Source organism: Procambarus clarkii, chromosome 46 (assembly GCF_040958095.1).
Source record: "Procambarus clarkii isolate CNS0578487 chromosome 46, FALCON_Pclarkii_2.0, whole genome shotgun sequence".
Taxonomy (NCBI): Eukaryota; Metazoa; Arthropoda; class Malacostraca; order Decapoda; family Cambaridae; genus Procambarus; species Procambarus clarkii.
Window position 1 is genome coordinate 30,609,571 of NC_091195.1, and position 17,272 is coordinate 30,626,842.

General features: G+C 41.5%; 1 protein-coding gene across 1 annotated transcript; it reads left to right on the top strand.

The window, feature by feature from the left end:
- Positions 1-1,161: 1,161 nt before the first annotated feature.
- On the top strand, positions 1,162-4,660 carry LOC138350594 (fap1 adhesin-like). Its single transcript, XM_069301617.1, has 4 exons — positions 1,162-1,315; positions 2,716-3,204; positions 3,979-4,140; positions 4,629-4,660. Exons 1-4 carry the CDS (start codon positions 1,162-1,164, stop codon positions 4,658-4,660), a joined length of 837 nt encoding a protein of 278 aa, XP_069157718.1.
- Positions 4,661-17,272: the final 12,612 nt, after the last annotated feature.

Sequence of the window (17,272 nt, forward strand, 5' to 3'; positions counted from 1 at the left end):
TCCTAGCTGATTTAACTTAAACTCAATGACAAAAGCGGCAGTTACACATACATAATTGCGGCACAAAAGTTAAATAAAACGTGGAGCAAACGCAATGCATAAATTGCAGTAACAAATTGCTGAGGATAATTGACTCATAAATCAAGTGCAGGAATAATCTAAAGCCAGAGGCTTGCTCAATGCTAAATTGAGGAATAACTTTAGGCTTAATACACGTCATGACCGGAAGACTAAGGATATAACAAGTTATTTAAGTAAGCGTTTAGTTAATGATGGAGGAACGTAAATCACCAAAACAGGAGCGGGCTCCCGTTCACTAAATTGACATGGAAACGAATACCTAATTACCTCTAAACTAAAGGATCTAAATCCAGAGGCTTGCGCAATGCTAAATTGAGGAAAAACTTGAGGAATAAATGAGGCAAGTCTTAATCCGCATCGTGACTGAAAGACTAAGAATATAGCAAGTTATTTAAGTAAGGGTATAGTTAATGATGGAGGAACATAAATCACCAATACAGGAGCGGGCTCCCGTTCACTAAATTGACATGAAAATACGAATTCTTTTATGAAAATAGAATTTTTTTAAGGCAAGAGGTGCAAGCAATGCTATAAATTTCCTAAATTTGCCGCGTAATGAAACTAATCAAGCTGAGGGGGGGGTGATTTTTTTGTGCGTTAACAGTAATAAAAGGGTGAAATTTTGAGTGTAGAGTAAGGACAAAACACCCATACAGATACGGAAAATCACCTCCACCCCAGATGCGCCTGACGATCAAGGCCACTATACGCTGCCATATTCTCAACCTCCCCAGCTGAGAAGAATCCTGGACTGACATAAATATTATCAAATTCACAAATGTCATACTAATGTCAGTCAGATGTCACTGGTCAGAAGCAAGAAATTAGATGTAAAAGATATTGTGAGACTTAGTAGCACAAGGCAAGATACTACAGAGATGAAATTAGATATTTCAATGTTCTACTTTTTATTAAAGTATAGGTTACATTTTAATTGTATTCATTTGGATGCGAGTTGCAGATGTTGGGTCCTTTTATATGAATGGAGTGTTTAAACAAATTTAGTCTGACTCTGGTAATATCACATATATTTATCTCTCACATCATTTATTTAATATATATGTACATGATTTCAGAAACATGGTAATGATCCCAATGCGTTTTAGTTTGCCAATTAAACCTGGTCAAGCTTTCGATTTTTCAGGGGAGGAAGCTGATGGGACCTTGGGAACTGTAAAGCATGTACTTTCAGAGAACATGCTATATGATGCAGTTGCTAGGGTTTATAGAGAAGGTACTGCACACTGTGGTTACAAAAAGGCAGCGTCAATTTTGAAAAGGGAATTTTATGGTATTCCTAGGCAATTTGTGCAAGAAATTTGCAAATCTTGCCCAACTTGTGAAAAGACACAGCAGCAGACATGCTGCCCCCCCCCCTTTCTGAAACTGATCGTCGAAACGGAGTTTATGCATCGCATACAAGTAGACCTAGCTGATAGACATGAGAAATTTCTGACCAGGGGAAAAAAGACACAGGCCGAATGGGCTTAAATTTTTTAAGAGTAAATAAAATTCTGCAGAACATGTAAATAATATAAGTAGGAATTAACAAATGTAACATGTCCATGTCTGAGGACTAATTAACTTAAAATGTACCCCCGTAGTAGTAAGCATAGCCTAGACATGGCAAACACGTTCTGCAGAAACCTAATGGCAGATGAAATATAATTAGAACTAGGTATAACAGTCAGGACACAATGGGGAAATAAAGTGTATAGACACAACACTTAACGGAGCCCTACCAAGACATAATGGGAAATCCTAGAATTAACAGGCGGGCAGAAAATACCTAGTGACTGGGGAAAACTGATATGACAAATGGGAGAAGTTTTTCCCAGGGCGTGAGGCCGGCCGCCAAGGAATAAGAAGTGTTTCCTGACTCTTACTAGCACCTAGACTGGGCAAAGGATTAGCTGCGGACAGCGGGACACTTGGGGACCGGCGCTGCACCCCCCTCCCCACTTGCGGTGGGGAAGACAGGGACACTGGCACAAAGCATGACTGGGAACTGCCACTTGCATGAAGGGGAGGCGGGTGGGAGTTTCGAGTACTGTGGCGGTCGGGTGAAAGTGAGGGAGAGCCCCTCTCTGCCTCGGAATTTATATGGCCCCAGACTTCCCGCGCATCAGCGCGGGGCGCACTGCGCAACTGTTTCTTTGTCCCCCTCTTCAGAAACATCTCCGCTCTGTATTTCAAAGCAGAGGCCATTTCTCCAGACGGAGTCTATAACTATATTTGCCATGTGGTAGATCATTTCAGCAAATATATTGTGTTTCATTTAAAATATAAAACTGCCAAGGAAGTTGCTTTAATGCTGGAGGAGCGCGTTTTAGCATATTTAGGACTCTCGAGAATTTTCCATTCAGACAATGGCAAAGAGTTTGTAAACCTAATGCTGAAATGTCTTTTTGATCAGTGGGGGGGGGGGATACATTTTTATTTGACTGGAAGACACTGTCACTTCCAGTGCAGATGGTGATGATGTGCTAGAGGCAGGTGGTGATGATGTGCTAGAGGTCGCTGGTGATGATGTGCTAGAGGTCGCTGGTGATGATGTGCTAGAGGTCACTGGTGATGATGTGCTAGAGGTCGCTAGTGATGATGTGCTAGAGGCAGCTGGTGATGATGTGCTAGAGGCAGCTGGTGATAATGTGCTAGAGGTCACTGGTGATGATGTGCTAGAGGTCGCTAGTGATAATGTGCTAGAGGCAGCTAGTGATAATGTGCTAGAGGCAGCTAGTGATGATGTGCTAGAGGTCACTGGTGATAATGTGCTAGAGGCAGCTAGTGATAATGTGCTAGAGGCAGCTAGTGATAATGTGCTAGAGGCAGCTAGTGATGATGTGCTAGAGGCAGCTAGTGATAATGTGCTAGAGGCAGCTAGTGATAATGTGCTAGAGGCAGCTAGTGATGATGTGCTAGAGGCAGCTAGTGATAATGTGCTAGAGGCAGCTAGTGATGATGTGCTAGAGGCAGCTAGTGATGATGTGCTAGAGGCAGCTAGTGATGATGTGCTAGAGGCAGCTGGTGATGATGTGCTAGAGGCAGCTAGTGATAATGTGCTAGAGGCAGCTGGTGATGATGTGCTAGAGGCAGCTGGTGATAATGTGCTAGAGGTCGCTAGTGATGATGTGCTAGAGGTCGCTAGTGATGATGTGCTAGAAGTCGCTAGTGATGATGTGCTAGAGGTCGCTAGTGATGATGTGCTAGAGGTCGCTAGTGATGATGTGCTGGAGGTCACTGGTGAAGATGTGCTAGAGGTCGCTAGTGATGATGTGCTAGAGGTCACTGGTGAAGATGTGCTAGAGGTCGCTAGTGATGATGTGCTAGAGGCAGCTGGTGAAGATTTGCTAGAGGTCACTGGTGAAGATGTGCTAGAGGTCACTGGTGAAGATGTGCTAGAGGTCACTGGTGAAGATGTGCTAGAGGTCACTGGTGAAGATGTGCTAGAGGTCACTGGTGAAGATGTGCTAGAGGTCACTGGTGAAGATGTGCTAGAGGTCACTGGTGAAGATGTGCTAGAGGTCACTGGTGAAGATGTGCTAGAGGTCACTGGTGAAGATGTGCTAGAGGTCACTGGTGAAGATGTGCTAGAGGTCACTGGTGAAGATGTGCTAGAGGTCACTGGTGAAGATGTGCTAGAGGCAGCTGGTGAAGATGTGCTAGAGGTCACTGGTGAAGATGTGCTAGAGGTCACTGGTGAAGATGTGCTAGAGGTCACTGGTGAAGATGTGCTAGAGATCACTGGTGAAGATGTGCTAGAGGTCACTGGTGAAGATGTGCTAGAGGTCACTGGTGAAGATGTGCTAGAGGTCACTGGTGAAGATGTGCTAGAGGTCACTGGTGAAGATGTGCTAGAGGTCACTGGTGAAGATGTGCTAGAGGTCACTGGTGAAGATGTGCTAGAGGTCACTGGTGAAGATGTGCTAGAGGTCACTGGTGAAGATGTGCTAGAGGCAGCTGGTGAAGATGTGCTAGAGGCCACTGGTGAAGATGTGCTAGAGGTCACTGGTGAAGATGTGCTAGAGGTCACTGGTGAAGATGTGCTAGAGGTCACTGGTGAAGATGTGCTAGAGGCAGCTGGTGAAGATGTGCTAGAGGTCACTGGTGAAGATGTGCTAGAGGTCACTGGTGAAGATGTGCTAGAGGTCACTGGTGAAGATGTGCTAGAGGCAGCTGGTGAAGATGTGCTAGAGGTCACTGGTGAAGATGTGCTAGAGGCAGGTGGTGATGAATAAACTGCACCAACCTGTTACGAACCCGGATCCAGCGTCCGAGCCCGGAGCAGTGACGACCGCGCCATCTGTGGGTCAGCTCCCGAAACCCCCTCCAAACGGACGACGACACTTGGTGAGGACGACGTGTACTGGCCTCGAGGGCCAGTTTCCAGTCCTGTTCAGCGCTCAACACAGCCACTGCTGACCTCTGGTGAGGTGGTGCTCAGACACCAGCGCCATCTATGGAGTGGATAGGTGGGCGTTTGTGTCTGAACCTGTAAGTGAGGAGCCTTAGTGTGTCCCAGTTATTGATGACGTGTCTGCTTACAGAGTCGACCTGGGACTGCTGTGATGGAAGTTGAGTCAGTCTACCCAAGGCAGCTGTCTCCATACCTTGTGCTTTGCTGCAGCAGCTGTGAAGTCGTCCCCCGGAAGAACACTGTGGTGTTACCCTGCCAGTGGAGTGGCAGTAGAAGGATTACCCGGGACCGACTGCTGGAGACGTTTATCCACTGGGGTATTGAGGACAGGAGAGTGATTTGTGTTATCACACGAGGCTCCTGTCTAGGGCGTTACCCTTATATCGTTCGTGGAGTGGCCTGACCAGCCTTGTTGATCCGGAACCTGCCAGCAGACCTGCTGGACGTGTGGTTGACGGCCTCCACGGCGGTGCCCCCAGTGGACCTGTGTTTTGGCTGACCTGTGGCCAGGGTAGGCTCAACTTCTCAGAGAATTCGTTGTGAGGCCACGAAGAAGCACCGAGGATTTAGCACCGAGAGCCTATGTCCAGAGTCTTCAGCAGAAGACTACAGTGTATTTCCCCTGTAAATAAGTGTTTATACCCCTCCCCCTGTGCACTCTTTTATATATTATTTATTTGGTGATGGTATCAATTATAGTCTTAATTTCTTAACTTTCTTTCCCTACCCCCCTTTAAGTTACTTGCGTCACGGATCACATCCCTTGAAAGCCACTACTGGCTTGGGGTCGGATACAACTTCCTCTAACAACATCAGAGTAAGGACCCCGTTGCGTCCCGAGAGGGCCGTAACACAACCACTGCCACTCCTCACACCAATGCAATAATACGGAGATTGATAGCAGTGCTTCACATTTGAGAATGTTAAATTATTTAACAGATGACGAGATCATAAACATTGGAATAAATGAACAGCTCTCTGACCTTCATATAAAGGCTGCATGTGACCTCATCAAACAAAATATGCCAAGCGTAGAAGGCCTTCATGACCCAGTGTTGCAGCGGGACCTCTCCTGGCCAGCTGTATTAGGTGAATTTATTCAAATAATTCAAGTTGATGGTTGTCACTGGGTCACCGTTTCCAACACTGGAGAAACTGGACAAATTAACATATACAACACCAGGCATAAATTACCATCCAAATCTACTGATGTTTTCTTGTGTGCTCTTGCTAATTGCCAGGATGGGACTCAAGTATGAGTGAGGTATATGCTGTGGCGTTTGCTGCATCACTTGCAAATGGTGAAGATCCGGTGAACCTTGTATATGATGTGCAGAATATGAGACAACATCTACAAGAGAACTTCAAAGGAAAGTATCTCACCTCATTCCCTGCAGCTTTGACACTGAGAAGAAAACGAATCATCCGGTCATGCTCGATGGAAGCGTACTGCATTTGCAGAAAGCCAAATGATTTGAAGCTGATTTTATGCTGTGACCGTTGCAATATTTGGCACCATGGATCATGTGTAGGTGTTACAGAATGTAATGATGATTCGTGGAATTGTTTCTTGTGCTAGCAAGTTGTGAAGTATAATTGTAAATATTTAATTAATACATTATTATTATTATTATTATTATAACCTTACCAAATGCTTTGCTGAATCAAATAATGTTATTACTTTCAATGTGTTACAATAGCATAATTAAGTGCTGCAAGTGTCGGGTCTTTTATACAGTCGGTATTTGTTATATTCTGTACTCTTTTTATGTTATTTAAATTTCAAATAGAAATAGGTTTTAAAGTAACTATCTTAATAAATTTGAACCTTATATTATTTAACATCAACAAATTATATTTCGAATGTTAAAACAAATTTCAATCAATTAAAGGATTTATCCTTTAATGTTAAAAAGTGTTCAAACTGAAATAAATATATAACACTGTACGGTACAGTTGTGTTTAATTATGTTTTGCGATTCCTTTGGAAAAGGTATTTGTGCACCAAGTACTACTAGGTCATTATGAGATATGCTGAATGTTGTCAATATGCCATCTGAATACGCCTCACTTTGCGTTCATCATTGGACGTCCTAATGATTAAGGTCCCCAAAAGGACTTAATCAGACATCAGTGGATATTTTTTTCTCTCTCTATCTCTCTCTCCTCTCTCTCTCTCTCTCTCTCTCTCTCTCTCTCTCTCTCTCTCTCTCTCTCTCTCTCCCTCTCTCTCTCTCTCTCTCTCTCTCTCTCTCTCTCTCTCTCTCTCTCTCTCTCTCTCTCTCTCTCTCTCTCTCTCTCTCTCTCTCTCTCTCTCTCTCTCTCTCTCTCTCTCTCTCTCTCTCTCTCTCTCTCTCTCTCTCTCTCTCTCTCTCAGCACCCCCTTATGTGTTGTATGTGGGTGCTGAAGTTCAGTCTCTTGTCTATGTATAGGTCAAGGAACTTTCCATAAATGTTATTGCTAATGTTTACTTGTAATACTGGGTATACATCCGGTGTTCTTACCCTCGACCGCGGCGAGGATAAGCCGCGGTCGTAAGGTCTGAAAGCCACAAATATTTACAATGGGGGGGGGGTGGTGGATAACATTTCCTCTTCAAGCACGAGCACACAAATGAACTATGTTACTTAACTGGAAGCACTCGTACAACATAATTTACACGATTTCTCAGGATTATTATACTTCTTACAAGCATATATACAATATAGTACCTAGGAAGTTCTCTTCAATGATATCTAAGATAATTAGAACCCAAGCAAACCACTGTGGAAATGTGCAGGACAAACATATCTATTGTGACAATAGCTCTCCACATATGTCGTCTGCTTAATTTAGAACCTGTACTTGTGGTCGATCTCGAACACATGTTGTTGATATGACGATGTGTTATGAATTTTGTGGCTAGCTTCTCAAGATTGTAACTTGCTTAGATAAATAAATTGTGTGTTCAGTCCCTGAACCCATTATGTGATAAATTAACTAAACTAAAAATATAGTATGGCGACGAAACCTGAACTGCATAATGTAAATAGGGGACTAATCAGAAAAAGATATAGGTGAAGAATAACACCAGGTGTTTTATTACTAACATTCTTAAGCACAACTGGCAAATACTTCGTCCGATGATTTGTTTGGCTTGAGTTTAATATATGTTTAATAACAATAAAACAGAGAATGACTGAGACAATTCTTAGGTTCAAACGCTTTACCCCCAAGAGCTTAATAAAAGAATTCAAGTTGTTGAACGATTTTTATTTGAATTGTTCTGCCGGAAAGATATTTAGAGAAGTTTTTTAGTGATTATGTATGTGCTGTTTAGAAGCAGCACATCTGGATGGTCTCTCTCTCTCTCGAGTCCTGCTGCCAGATTGGGTTAAAAAAGCAGTCCCCGTGGCACAGTGGTAAAGCCCTCCTTTGTATCTACCGGGGAGAATTGACCAGGTGCCAATCCTTAACAGTAGCCTAGCTCTGTTCACCCAGCAGTGAATGGGTACACGGTTTGGTGGGTCGTATTCCAGGGTCAAAATTAGGATTAAGGACATGCCCGCTATGCGGGCACGCTATGCGTGGTAGTGACTTTACAAGAATGTAAGAACTCTTGTATATATAAATAAAATAAGTAAATAAAAAAGAAGCAAATTTGGCTAGTTAGTTTTGACTGCTCTCATAAATCAACTCATCATTTTTATAGACGTTGAGCTACTAATGTTAAAATCAATGATTGATTAGTTATCCACATATAAATGTAACATGTGTAAATGACAGCTGCGCCAAACATCCTGGTAGACCAAACTACAAACCGGAGGAGGCCTGGTCCTCGGGGGTAATTAGCTTTGGGTAATTACACGGACCCCTTGAGTGACGTGATGAATATGGGGGGCACAGTAAACTAAGACTCACAGGATGAGTATGTGGTTCAAAATATATATATATATATATATATATATATATATATATATATATATATATATATATATATATATATATATATATATATATATATATATACAATATTGTCCTGGGGACCATTCAGGCTTGTTCGCATTTGTGTTCCTCACGTGTGCCCCAAAGAATGAGATGATTTGGTAAAATGCTATGCCCAAGATTACTATCCGAGTGCCGGCGGTGGGGTGTTTCAAATAGCCTCGGCTATCACCTCATTTTGTCCGGTCGTGATGGTCAAGTGGATTAAGGCGTCTTGTACATACCAGTTGCGTTGCTCCTGGGAGTATGGGTTCGAGTCACTTCTGGGGTGTGAGTTTTCAGTTGCATATTGTCCTAGGGACCATTCAGGCTCGCATATATATACAATATATGACAAAAATTTTAAAGTATATTTTATGTTTCTGAATTTCTCATGATATATAATATATAAGGCTTTTGTGTGTGATATAAGGCTTATACTTAAGTTAAGAGCTGTACTGTACTTGTAGATGACATTCCCCGGTTTGGTACCTTCTTTTGAAAATTACTTGCTTGTGGCTCACATATATAATCTGACTGTGTCAGCCATAATTCACCTAGACATCGATCCTGCGTTATATGATGATAGAGTGCAATTACGGTAATATTGCAACTTTATAGGAAATCGTTAAATCATAAATATATCTTGGTTCTTACATTTGAAATATTGTTACATTCAACGTTTGAAAACAAAGTTTATATCTGTATTTTTAATAAAATATAAAACATTAATGTTTATCAACTCATCTCTGTTAGTTAGTTTAGCTCATTTATTATGCACCCCATACCCATCTTGTGGGCGGTAGTGGAAAGGGTTACAGAGGCACATAATGGGCTCAGGGACTGAACCCCACAATTCATTTAGCTAAGCAAGTTACAATCTTGATAAGCTAGTTACAAAATTCAATATAAGTCGTCACATCAACAATGGGTTCGAGATCGACCTCAAGTACAGGTTCTAAATTAAGCAACTGACATATGTGGAGAGCTAGTGTCAAAATTTATATGTTGTCCTGCACACCGCCCCCAATCCAGTGGGCAGCGGTGGATAGGTTACAATCACTCAGTTACTACCTACAGTTAGCAAACTGGGGGATACTTGGCTAAAATTTCTGGTAGCAGATCATTTTGAATGAAATATTTACACATCGCTGGAACATTGGTTATAGAATTGTCTCTAAATTCACGTATCTTTTCGCACTCCATCACATAGTGACGGAGGGTGTGCGAATAATTTTGTTGACACAATTTATATTTGGTCAGGTCTACATCAGCAGATAATGAGAATTCCCAGAGATACTTGTAACCAAGTCTAAGCCGAGCGAAGAGACATGGGAGATTTTACATAAGTACAGTACATGGTAGTTTAAGTAGCGAACGCATGTCAACGAATAACAAGTATATATAACAAAACTATTGTCCTATGAAGTCGATTTAACTTCCAAACATATATTTTTTAATAAATGTTAAATGTTTTCTGGCTAGTTATGTTAGATTTTATTAAAAATACGTATTTTACTTGTCAACATTATTATTTAAATTTGTGATAATTTGTGCAGAGAAGTGCGACAACTGGATATGCCAACAAACACTTTCCAAACAACGATATATCTTGGATAAGTCGCTCTACAACATTGACGCTTGGACCGTCGACTTCCTTTGATGCCACTTATTTACTTATTTCATAATGAAATTATATTAGTTTGGAGTGAGATTATGTTTAGCATGTTTAGGGAGTTAAACAAGGGGGCTGTGTGTTGTCTGAAAGCAGAATTTGATATTATTCTGATAGCAGATTTTTGCTGGGTGATGATGGACTTGAGGTGGTTTGCAGTGGTTGAACCCCATGCACAGATACCATAGTTGAGATAGGGATAGATTAGTGCATAATATAGAGAGATGAGAGCAGAGTTAGGAACATAATATCTGATTTTGGAGAGTATACCAACTGTTTTAGAGACTTTCTTAGTTATGTGTTGTATGTGGGTACTGAAGTTGAGTCTTTTGTCTAGGAATATGCCAAGAAACTTTCCATCATTTTTATTGCTAATGTTTACATTGTCAATCTGAAGCTGAATTGCATTTGTAGATTTGCTTCCAAATAGGATGTAGTAGGTCTTTTCTATGTTAAGTGTTAGTTTGTTGGTTGACATCCATAAGTGAACTAAAAAAAGTCCACTTATGGATGTCAACCAACAAACTAACACTTAACATAGAAAAGACCTACTACATCCTATTTGGAAGCAAATCTACAAATGCAATTCAGCTTCAGATTGACAATGTAAACATTAGCAATAAAAATGATGGAAAGTTTCTTGGCATATTCCTAGACAAGAGACTCAACTTCAGTACCCACATACAACACATAACTAAGAAAGTCTCTAAAACAGTTGGTATACTCTCCAAAATCAGATATTATGTTCCTAACTCTGCTCTCATCTCTCTATATTATGCACTAATCTATCCCTATCTCAACTATGGTATCTGTGCTTGGGGTTCAACCACTGCAAACCACCTCAAGTCCATCATCACCCAGCAAAAATCTGCTATCAGAATAATATCAAATTCTGCTTTCAGATAACACACAGCCCCCTTGTTTAACTCCCTAAACATGCTAAACATAATCTCACTCCACAAATTCTCTTGTGTCAACTACATTTACAAAACCCTGTTCTTAAATGCAAATCCTTGTCTGAAACTCTTCCTGGACAGATGTAATAGGACCCATTATCACCACACCAGAAATAAATATCTCTTCGATATCCCCAGAGTTAAACTTAATCTGTGTAAACACTCTATGCAAATAAAGGGACCCAGTTTATGGAACTCACTCCTGTCATGTTCACAGAAAATGGTACCATCCGTTTTCTATGTGCGGCGGCTGAGACGCCAGAGAGAAAGGTAAACAAGAGAGCATACAGGACGCCCGCCAAGCTTGGTAGCTACTAGTCATGTAATCATATTAAGTATTAAAGTCAGTAACCAAGTCATGACTTTACATCAACCCTACAACCAAGACTTCATCAGTAACACACAAACACCACATTGGCGACGAGGATGAACTGTGAACGCAGGTATTTGTTCAGTTTCAAACACAAGGGAGAAGCATGCTGCCTGGAGGAGGAAGAGAAGCTGTGAGCGCCATAACCGATGCTGTGTGCTAACCAATGCTGTGTGCTAAACGATGCTGTGTGCTAACCAATGCTGTGTGCTACCCAAGCTGTGTGCTACCCAAGCTGTGCTGAAGAAACTGTGTACTGAGGAATCTGCCGACGTTGTGTACGAAACGACGCTTTGATGTGTACAAAACCTGATGTTTTGGTTACGAAACGACGCTTCGTGCTACAAAATTCATCACACTGAACTGACTGCTGTACCAACTGCTGTACCAACTGCTGCTGTACCAACTGCTGCACCAACTGCTGTGCTGCTGCTGTGAGTAGGAACAACACATGTACACAAGGGCTAGGTAAGAAGTCAGTTGCTGCTATATTGTGCACTGTTGTGAACTTTTGCATTAAAATGCTTGTGTGCTTTGCAAAATTAAAGTAATTACAGTGAATTCTTGACTAACATATACAGTGCAGTAAGTGTTTAATATTCTGAGGAACATTTAAGTGATAAGTTTACATTTATTCAGTAAAAAATGGCAAATATACCTCAGTTTCCTGCATTTGATCCTGACTGTGACCAGACAAACCTGTCACAGAGGTGGGTCAAATGGCTTAAAAAGTTTGAAAATTTGTTGATAGTTTCTGACATCAAAAGTGCTGAAAGAAAGCGTGCCTTTCTACTTCATTATGCAGGTGATAGAGTTTGTGACATCTTTGACACACTGAAAGACACTGGTGGTGCCAAAGATTATGACACTGCCAAAGCCAAACTAACAGAGCATTTCAAACCAAGGCAAAATACTGCTATGGAAATTATGCATTTCAGGAGAGCAAAACAACTCTCTAATGAAACTGTGGATCAATACCACACACGTCTGCAGGGTTTAGCAGCCCATTGTGAGTTTGCTGATGTTGACAAAGAAATCAAACAGCAAATAATTGAAACATGCACATCTACACGTCTCCGTCGAAGAGCTCTAGAACTTGTTGATGATGAAAGTTCTCTTACCAAGATACTGGATATGGCTCGTCGAATGGAAGATGCTGCACGTGATGCTCGTGTCATGGAGTGCAGTGCTAATAACGGTTCTGCCACTGTTACTAACAGTGATGAGGTACGTAAGGTTCAGGGAGGACACCGTGATCAAAGAAGATATCATGGCAAACCTAACAGTAAATTTAGCCGAGAACCACGTCACAACTGGGGTCAAGGAACAAGGCTCAAGCAGTCACAACGACCCACATCAGAGGGTGTCAACAATAAATGTTACAATTGTGGAGGAGACTACCCACACCAAGATAATGTTTGTCCTGCTCAAGGTAAGAAGTGCTATGAGTGTGGAAAACTAGGTCATTTTGGTGCTATGTGTCGTTCCGCACTAAAGAAACCACAGTCAATGAATAAAAGCACTGTACGAGGATCAGGTCATAGGGGTCGAGGTGGTAAACACAATATTGCACCTCATATCCAGAATGTTAATAATGTACAAGACAACATTTCATTACAACCAGTCTCAGATGACAGTGAATGTGATTATACTCATGGAGTACAAGCAATCACAGAATGGAATGATCTTCCAAACAACCCAGAGACATGTGTATATATTGCTGGTATTTGTCTCAAAGTTATTATTGACACTGGATCAAACATTGACACCATGGCTGAGTGCCACTATGAAAAATTTAGAAAACAGTTCCCAAAGCTAGAAAAATACAATGGTAAAGCCACTGCCTATGCTTCGAAGTTAGCCTTGCCAGTGATTGGAACTTTCACTGCAGAGATTAAGTCAAAGAATGCATTACTACATTCCATGTTGTTAGGAATGCAAAGGAGTCTTTACTCAGTTACAAGACTTCAACCAAATTGGGGCTACTTCAGCTTTCTAATGCTGTAGCAGTGGAATCTGCAAACAATGTTGATGGTATTGTTGCTGAATTTTCTGATCGATTTAAATCCATAGGTTGTTATACTGATAGCAAAGTACATCTGCATATCAACCCAGATGTAATTCCAGTTGCCCAACCACATCGCCGACAACCATTCCATACTCGCAAGAAAGTCGATGCCGAACTGGATAGGCTCATAGAACTAGATATCATTGAACCAGTAACAGGCCCAACACCATGGGTAAGCCCAATTGTCACTCCACCAAAGCCGAAGAATCCTGATGAGATACGCATTTGTGTGTTCCCAACAAGGCAATAATGCGTGAACGCCATCCTACACCGACTGTAGATGATATGATCTACCGCTTGAATGGTGCAACTGTATTCAGCAAGTTAGATTTAAACAAGGGCTATCATCAGCTTGAACTTGATGAGGAGAGTCGATTCATCACAACGTTTACGACACATCGAGGTCTGTATAGGTACAAGCGCCTGAGTTTTGGTATTAACAGTGCTGCCGAGGTATTCCAGCACATCATCAGCCAGGTATTGCAAGACATACCTAATGCTGACAACATGTCTGATGACATCATTGTTTATGGCCGTACCCAAGCTGAACACGACAAAGCTCTTCGTGCAACATTGCAACGCTTACGAGAAAAGAATTTGACGCTAAGCCGAGCAAAGTGTGAGTTCAATCAACATAAAATTGAATTCTTTGGACATGTACTTAGTGACAAAGGTCTGTCTCCAGATCCTAAGAAAGTTGCAGATATCAAGAATGCTGCACCTCCTTCAACGTCCACTGAAGTACATAGTTTTCTGGGAATGGCAAACTACTGTTCTCGCTTCATTCCAGATTTTGCTACCATTACAAAGCCTCTACGTGAGCTCCTGAAGAAAAACGCATCATGGTACTGGAGCGATATCGAGCAAAATGCATTTGATGCTGTGAAAGATGCACTAGTAGAGAATGCGACTGCTGCATACTTTGATCCATCAATGGACACTGAGTTAACGGTGGATGCTAGTCCTGTTGGATTAGGTGCTGTTTTAGCCCAACACAAACCTGGTCAACCAGATTCCAGAGTAGTAATTGCCTACGCCAGCCGTTCTCTCACAGATGTTGAGCAACGATACAGTCAGACAGAGAAGGAAGCTCTTGCTCTTGTATGGGGCTGTGAACACTTCAATGTGTATCTGCTTGGTGCACCCTTCGCCACGATAGTCACTGACCACAAACCGTTGGAGACCATCTTCAATAATCCAAAGTCCAAACCACCAGCTCGCATTGAGAGATGGGCTCTTCGTCTGCAACCATACAACTTTACGGTGAAATACAAGCCGGGTGCAGGCAATCCCGCTGATTACATCAGTCGACATCCTGCAAACAGTTTCACCATCACCAAGCATCAGCAAGTTGCCGAGGAATATGTACACTCTGTAACCTGTGATGCAGTCCCTAAGGCTCTCACTCTTGATGAAATCCGTACTGCAACCCTAGAGGACCCAACTCTGCAAGCAACAGTGGATGCATTGACTAAGAAAAAGTTTCCACGCATCCCACCCTCAGGAGTTGACCAAGATGCATTCAAAGCACTTGAACGCATCCAGACAGAATTAAGTGTTACGCAACAACGCGACACTGTGCTGCGAGGTACTCGTATCGTGATTCCAGCTGTTCTCCAGCAACGTGCTCTGAAGCTTGCACATCAAGGACACCAAGGTCTTGTTAGGACCAAACAGCTGCTACGAGAAAAGGTGTGGTTTCCTGGCATTGATCGTCAAGCAAAGGATATGCATGATGCCTGTGTCCCTTGCCAAGCTGCAGTGGATACTTCAAGACCAACACCTCTACAACCTTCACCACTACCTGCTGCACCATGGACGGAAGTATCGATGGACTTCTGCGGACCACTACCAACTGGAGAGTACTTGATGGTAGTCATTGATGATCACTCACGTTATCCAGAAGTAGAAGTCATCACTTCCACATCTGCAAAGGCTGTCATCCCGAAACTCGACAAGATCTTTTCAAACTTTGGCATTCCTGAAGTTGTCAAGACAGACAATGGACCGCCATTCAATGGACAAGACTTCGTCAACTTTTCTGAGCATATTGGATTCAAACACCGCCGTGTGATGCCACTACATCCCCAAGCAAATGGAGAAGTTGAGAGATTCATGCAACCTCTCATGAAAGCGGTACGCTGTGCTCATGCCGAAGGACGATCCTGGAAACAAGCTATGTATGCTTTTCTCAGGAACTACCGTGCAACACCACATGGAACACTGGGCAAGTCGCCTGGCGAACTTTTATTTGGACGTCCTATGAGAATCGCACTACCCGTCATGCCAGCCGAGGTAACGGATAAACGTCTCGCTCAGAAGGATGCACTAGCCAAGGGCAAAATGAAAATTGCTCATGATCAACGTGCAAAGGAACAGTTCATAAAGGTTGGTGACACTGTTCTCGTTAAAAAGAAAAAAGAGGGAAAGTTAGATATGCCGTATGATACAAAACCATATAAAGTGATTAGTGTAAAAGGAACTATGGTAACAGCTAGTAATAGAGATCATAGTATAACACGTAATATGGCTTATTTCAAAGTGATTCCAACTAGTGTAGAAAATGATGAAGTGCAAAGTCGTGCAAAAGAAAAAGAAAAAAATAGTTATAACCCGACAAACAATTCATCAAGGGATGTTATTGCATTTAAGGACTCTCGTCCTAAACGTCATGTTAAACGCCCTACACGATTTGATGATTAATTGTGTTCCTATGTAATGAAAAGTATTTACTTATTATGCTAAACTAAATTTAATATTGTTTGAATAATGCAGATATCTCATTCAATATTTTGTAACTTTGTAGTACAGTTTCTTTCATGTTTGTTTAACATTGCATATGTATTTTTAACATTGAAATCCTTTGTGGAAAACATTAAGTTGTTTAAATTCTTTGTGTGCTTGATTAATGTTAAATGTATGCAGTATCTCTTGATATGGTAATAACTTACTTTGTGTCAATAACTTTGCTTTGTGCTACACGCATGGTAGACATCCTGTATTCATTCTTTTTAAAGAAAAGGAGGGATGTCATGTTCACAGAAAATGGTACCATCCGTTTTCTATGTGCGGCGGCTGAGACGCCAGAGAGAAAGGTAAACAAGAGAGCATACAGGACGCCCGCCAAGCTTGGTAGCTACTAGTCATGTAATCATATTAAGTATTAAAGTCAGTAACCAAGTCATGACTTTACATCAACCCTACAACCAAGACTTCATCAGTAACACACAAACACCACAACTCCCTACTGAATTGAAAAGCTGTCCAACTTTTACATCATTCAAAATCAATACTAAAAAGTACCTAATTTCATCTTCATAGTTTTTCACTTTTTGCCTTAAAATTGCACTGTATCTATTGCTACCCAATCTCCCAACCTTTATGTTCCCAATTTGAACATCTTTGCCATTGTGATCATTGCTGTTTTCTTATATGTGCTGCCAATCTGTTGTATGGTGTTTATAAATCTTGTTTATCTGTATCTTTTGCTACCCAGTCTCCCAATCTTTATGTACCCATTCTGAACATCTTTACCATTGTGATCATTGCTGTCTTATATGTGCTGTCAATCTGCTGTATGGTGTCTATTAATCTTGTTTAAATTACTAATCAAGCTGTCAATGTAATCAATCAGAGCTTTAATATAACAATGTGCTTTAATATACTTACTTATCTCTCTCATCTCATTTTTCTCTTGTAATGTATCTTTCATTTATCAATTCTGATTGAAATTACCTACTT

Coding starts and splice junctions, on each gene's coding strand:
- LOC138350594 (XM_069301617.1), top strand. CDS start 1,162: ATGGTAATGATCCCAATGCGTTTTAGTTTGCCAATTAAACCTGGTCAA. Junction 3,205..3,978: donor TAATGTGCTAGAGGTCGCTA/GTGATGATGTGC, acceptor TCACTGGTGAAG/ATGTGCTAGAGGTCACTGGT. Junction 4,141..4,628: donor AGATGTGCTAGAGGTCACTG/GTGAAGATGTGC, acceptor GTCTGCTTACAG/AGTCGACCTGGGACTGCTGT.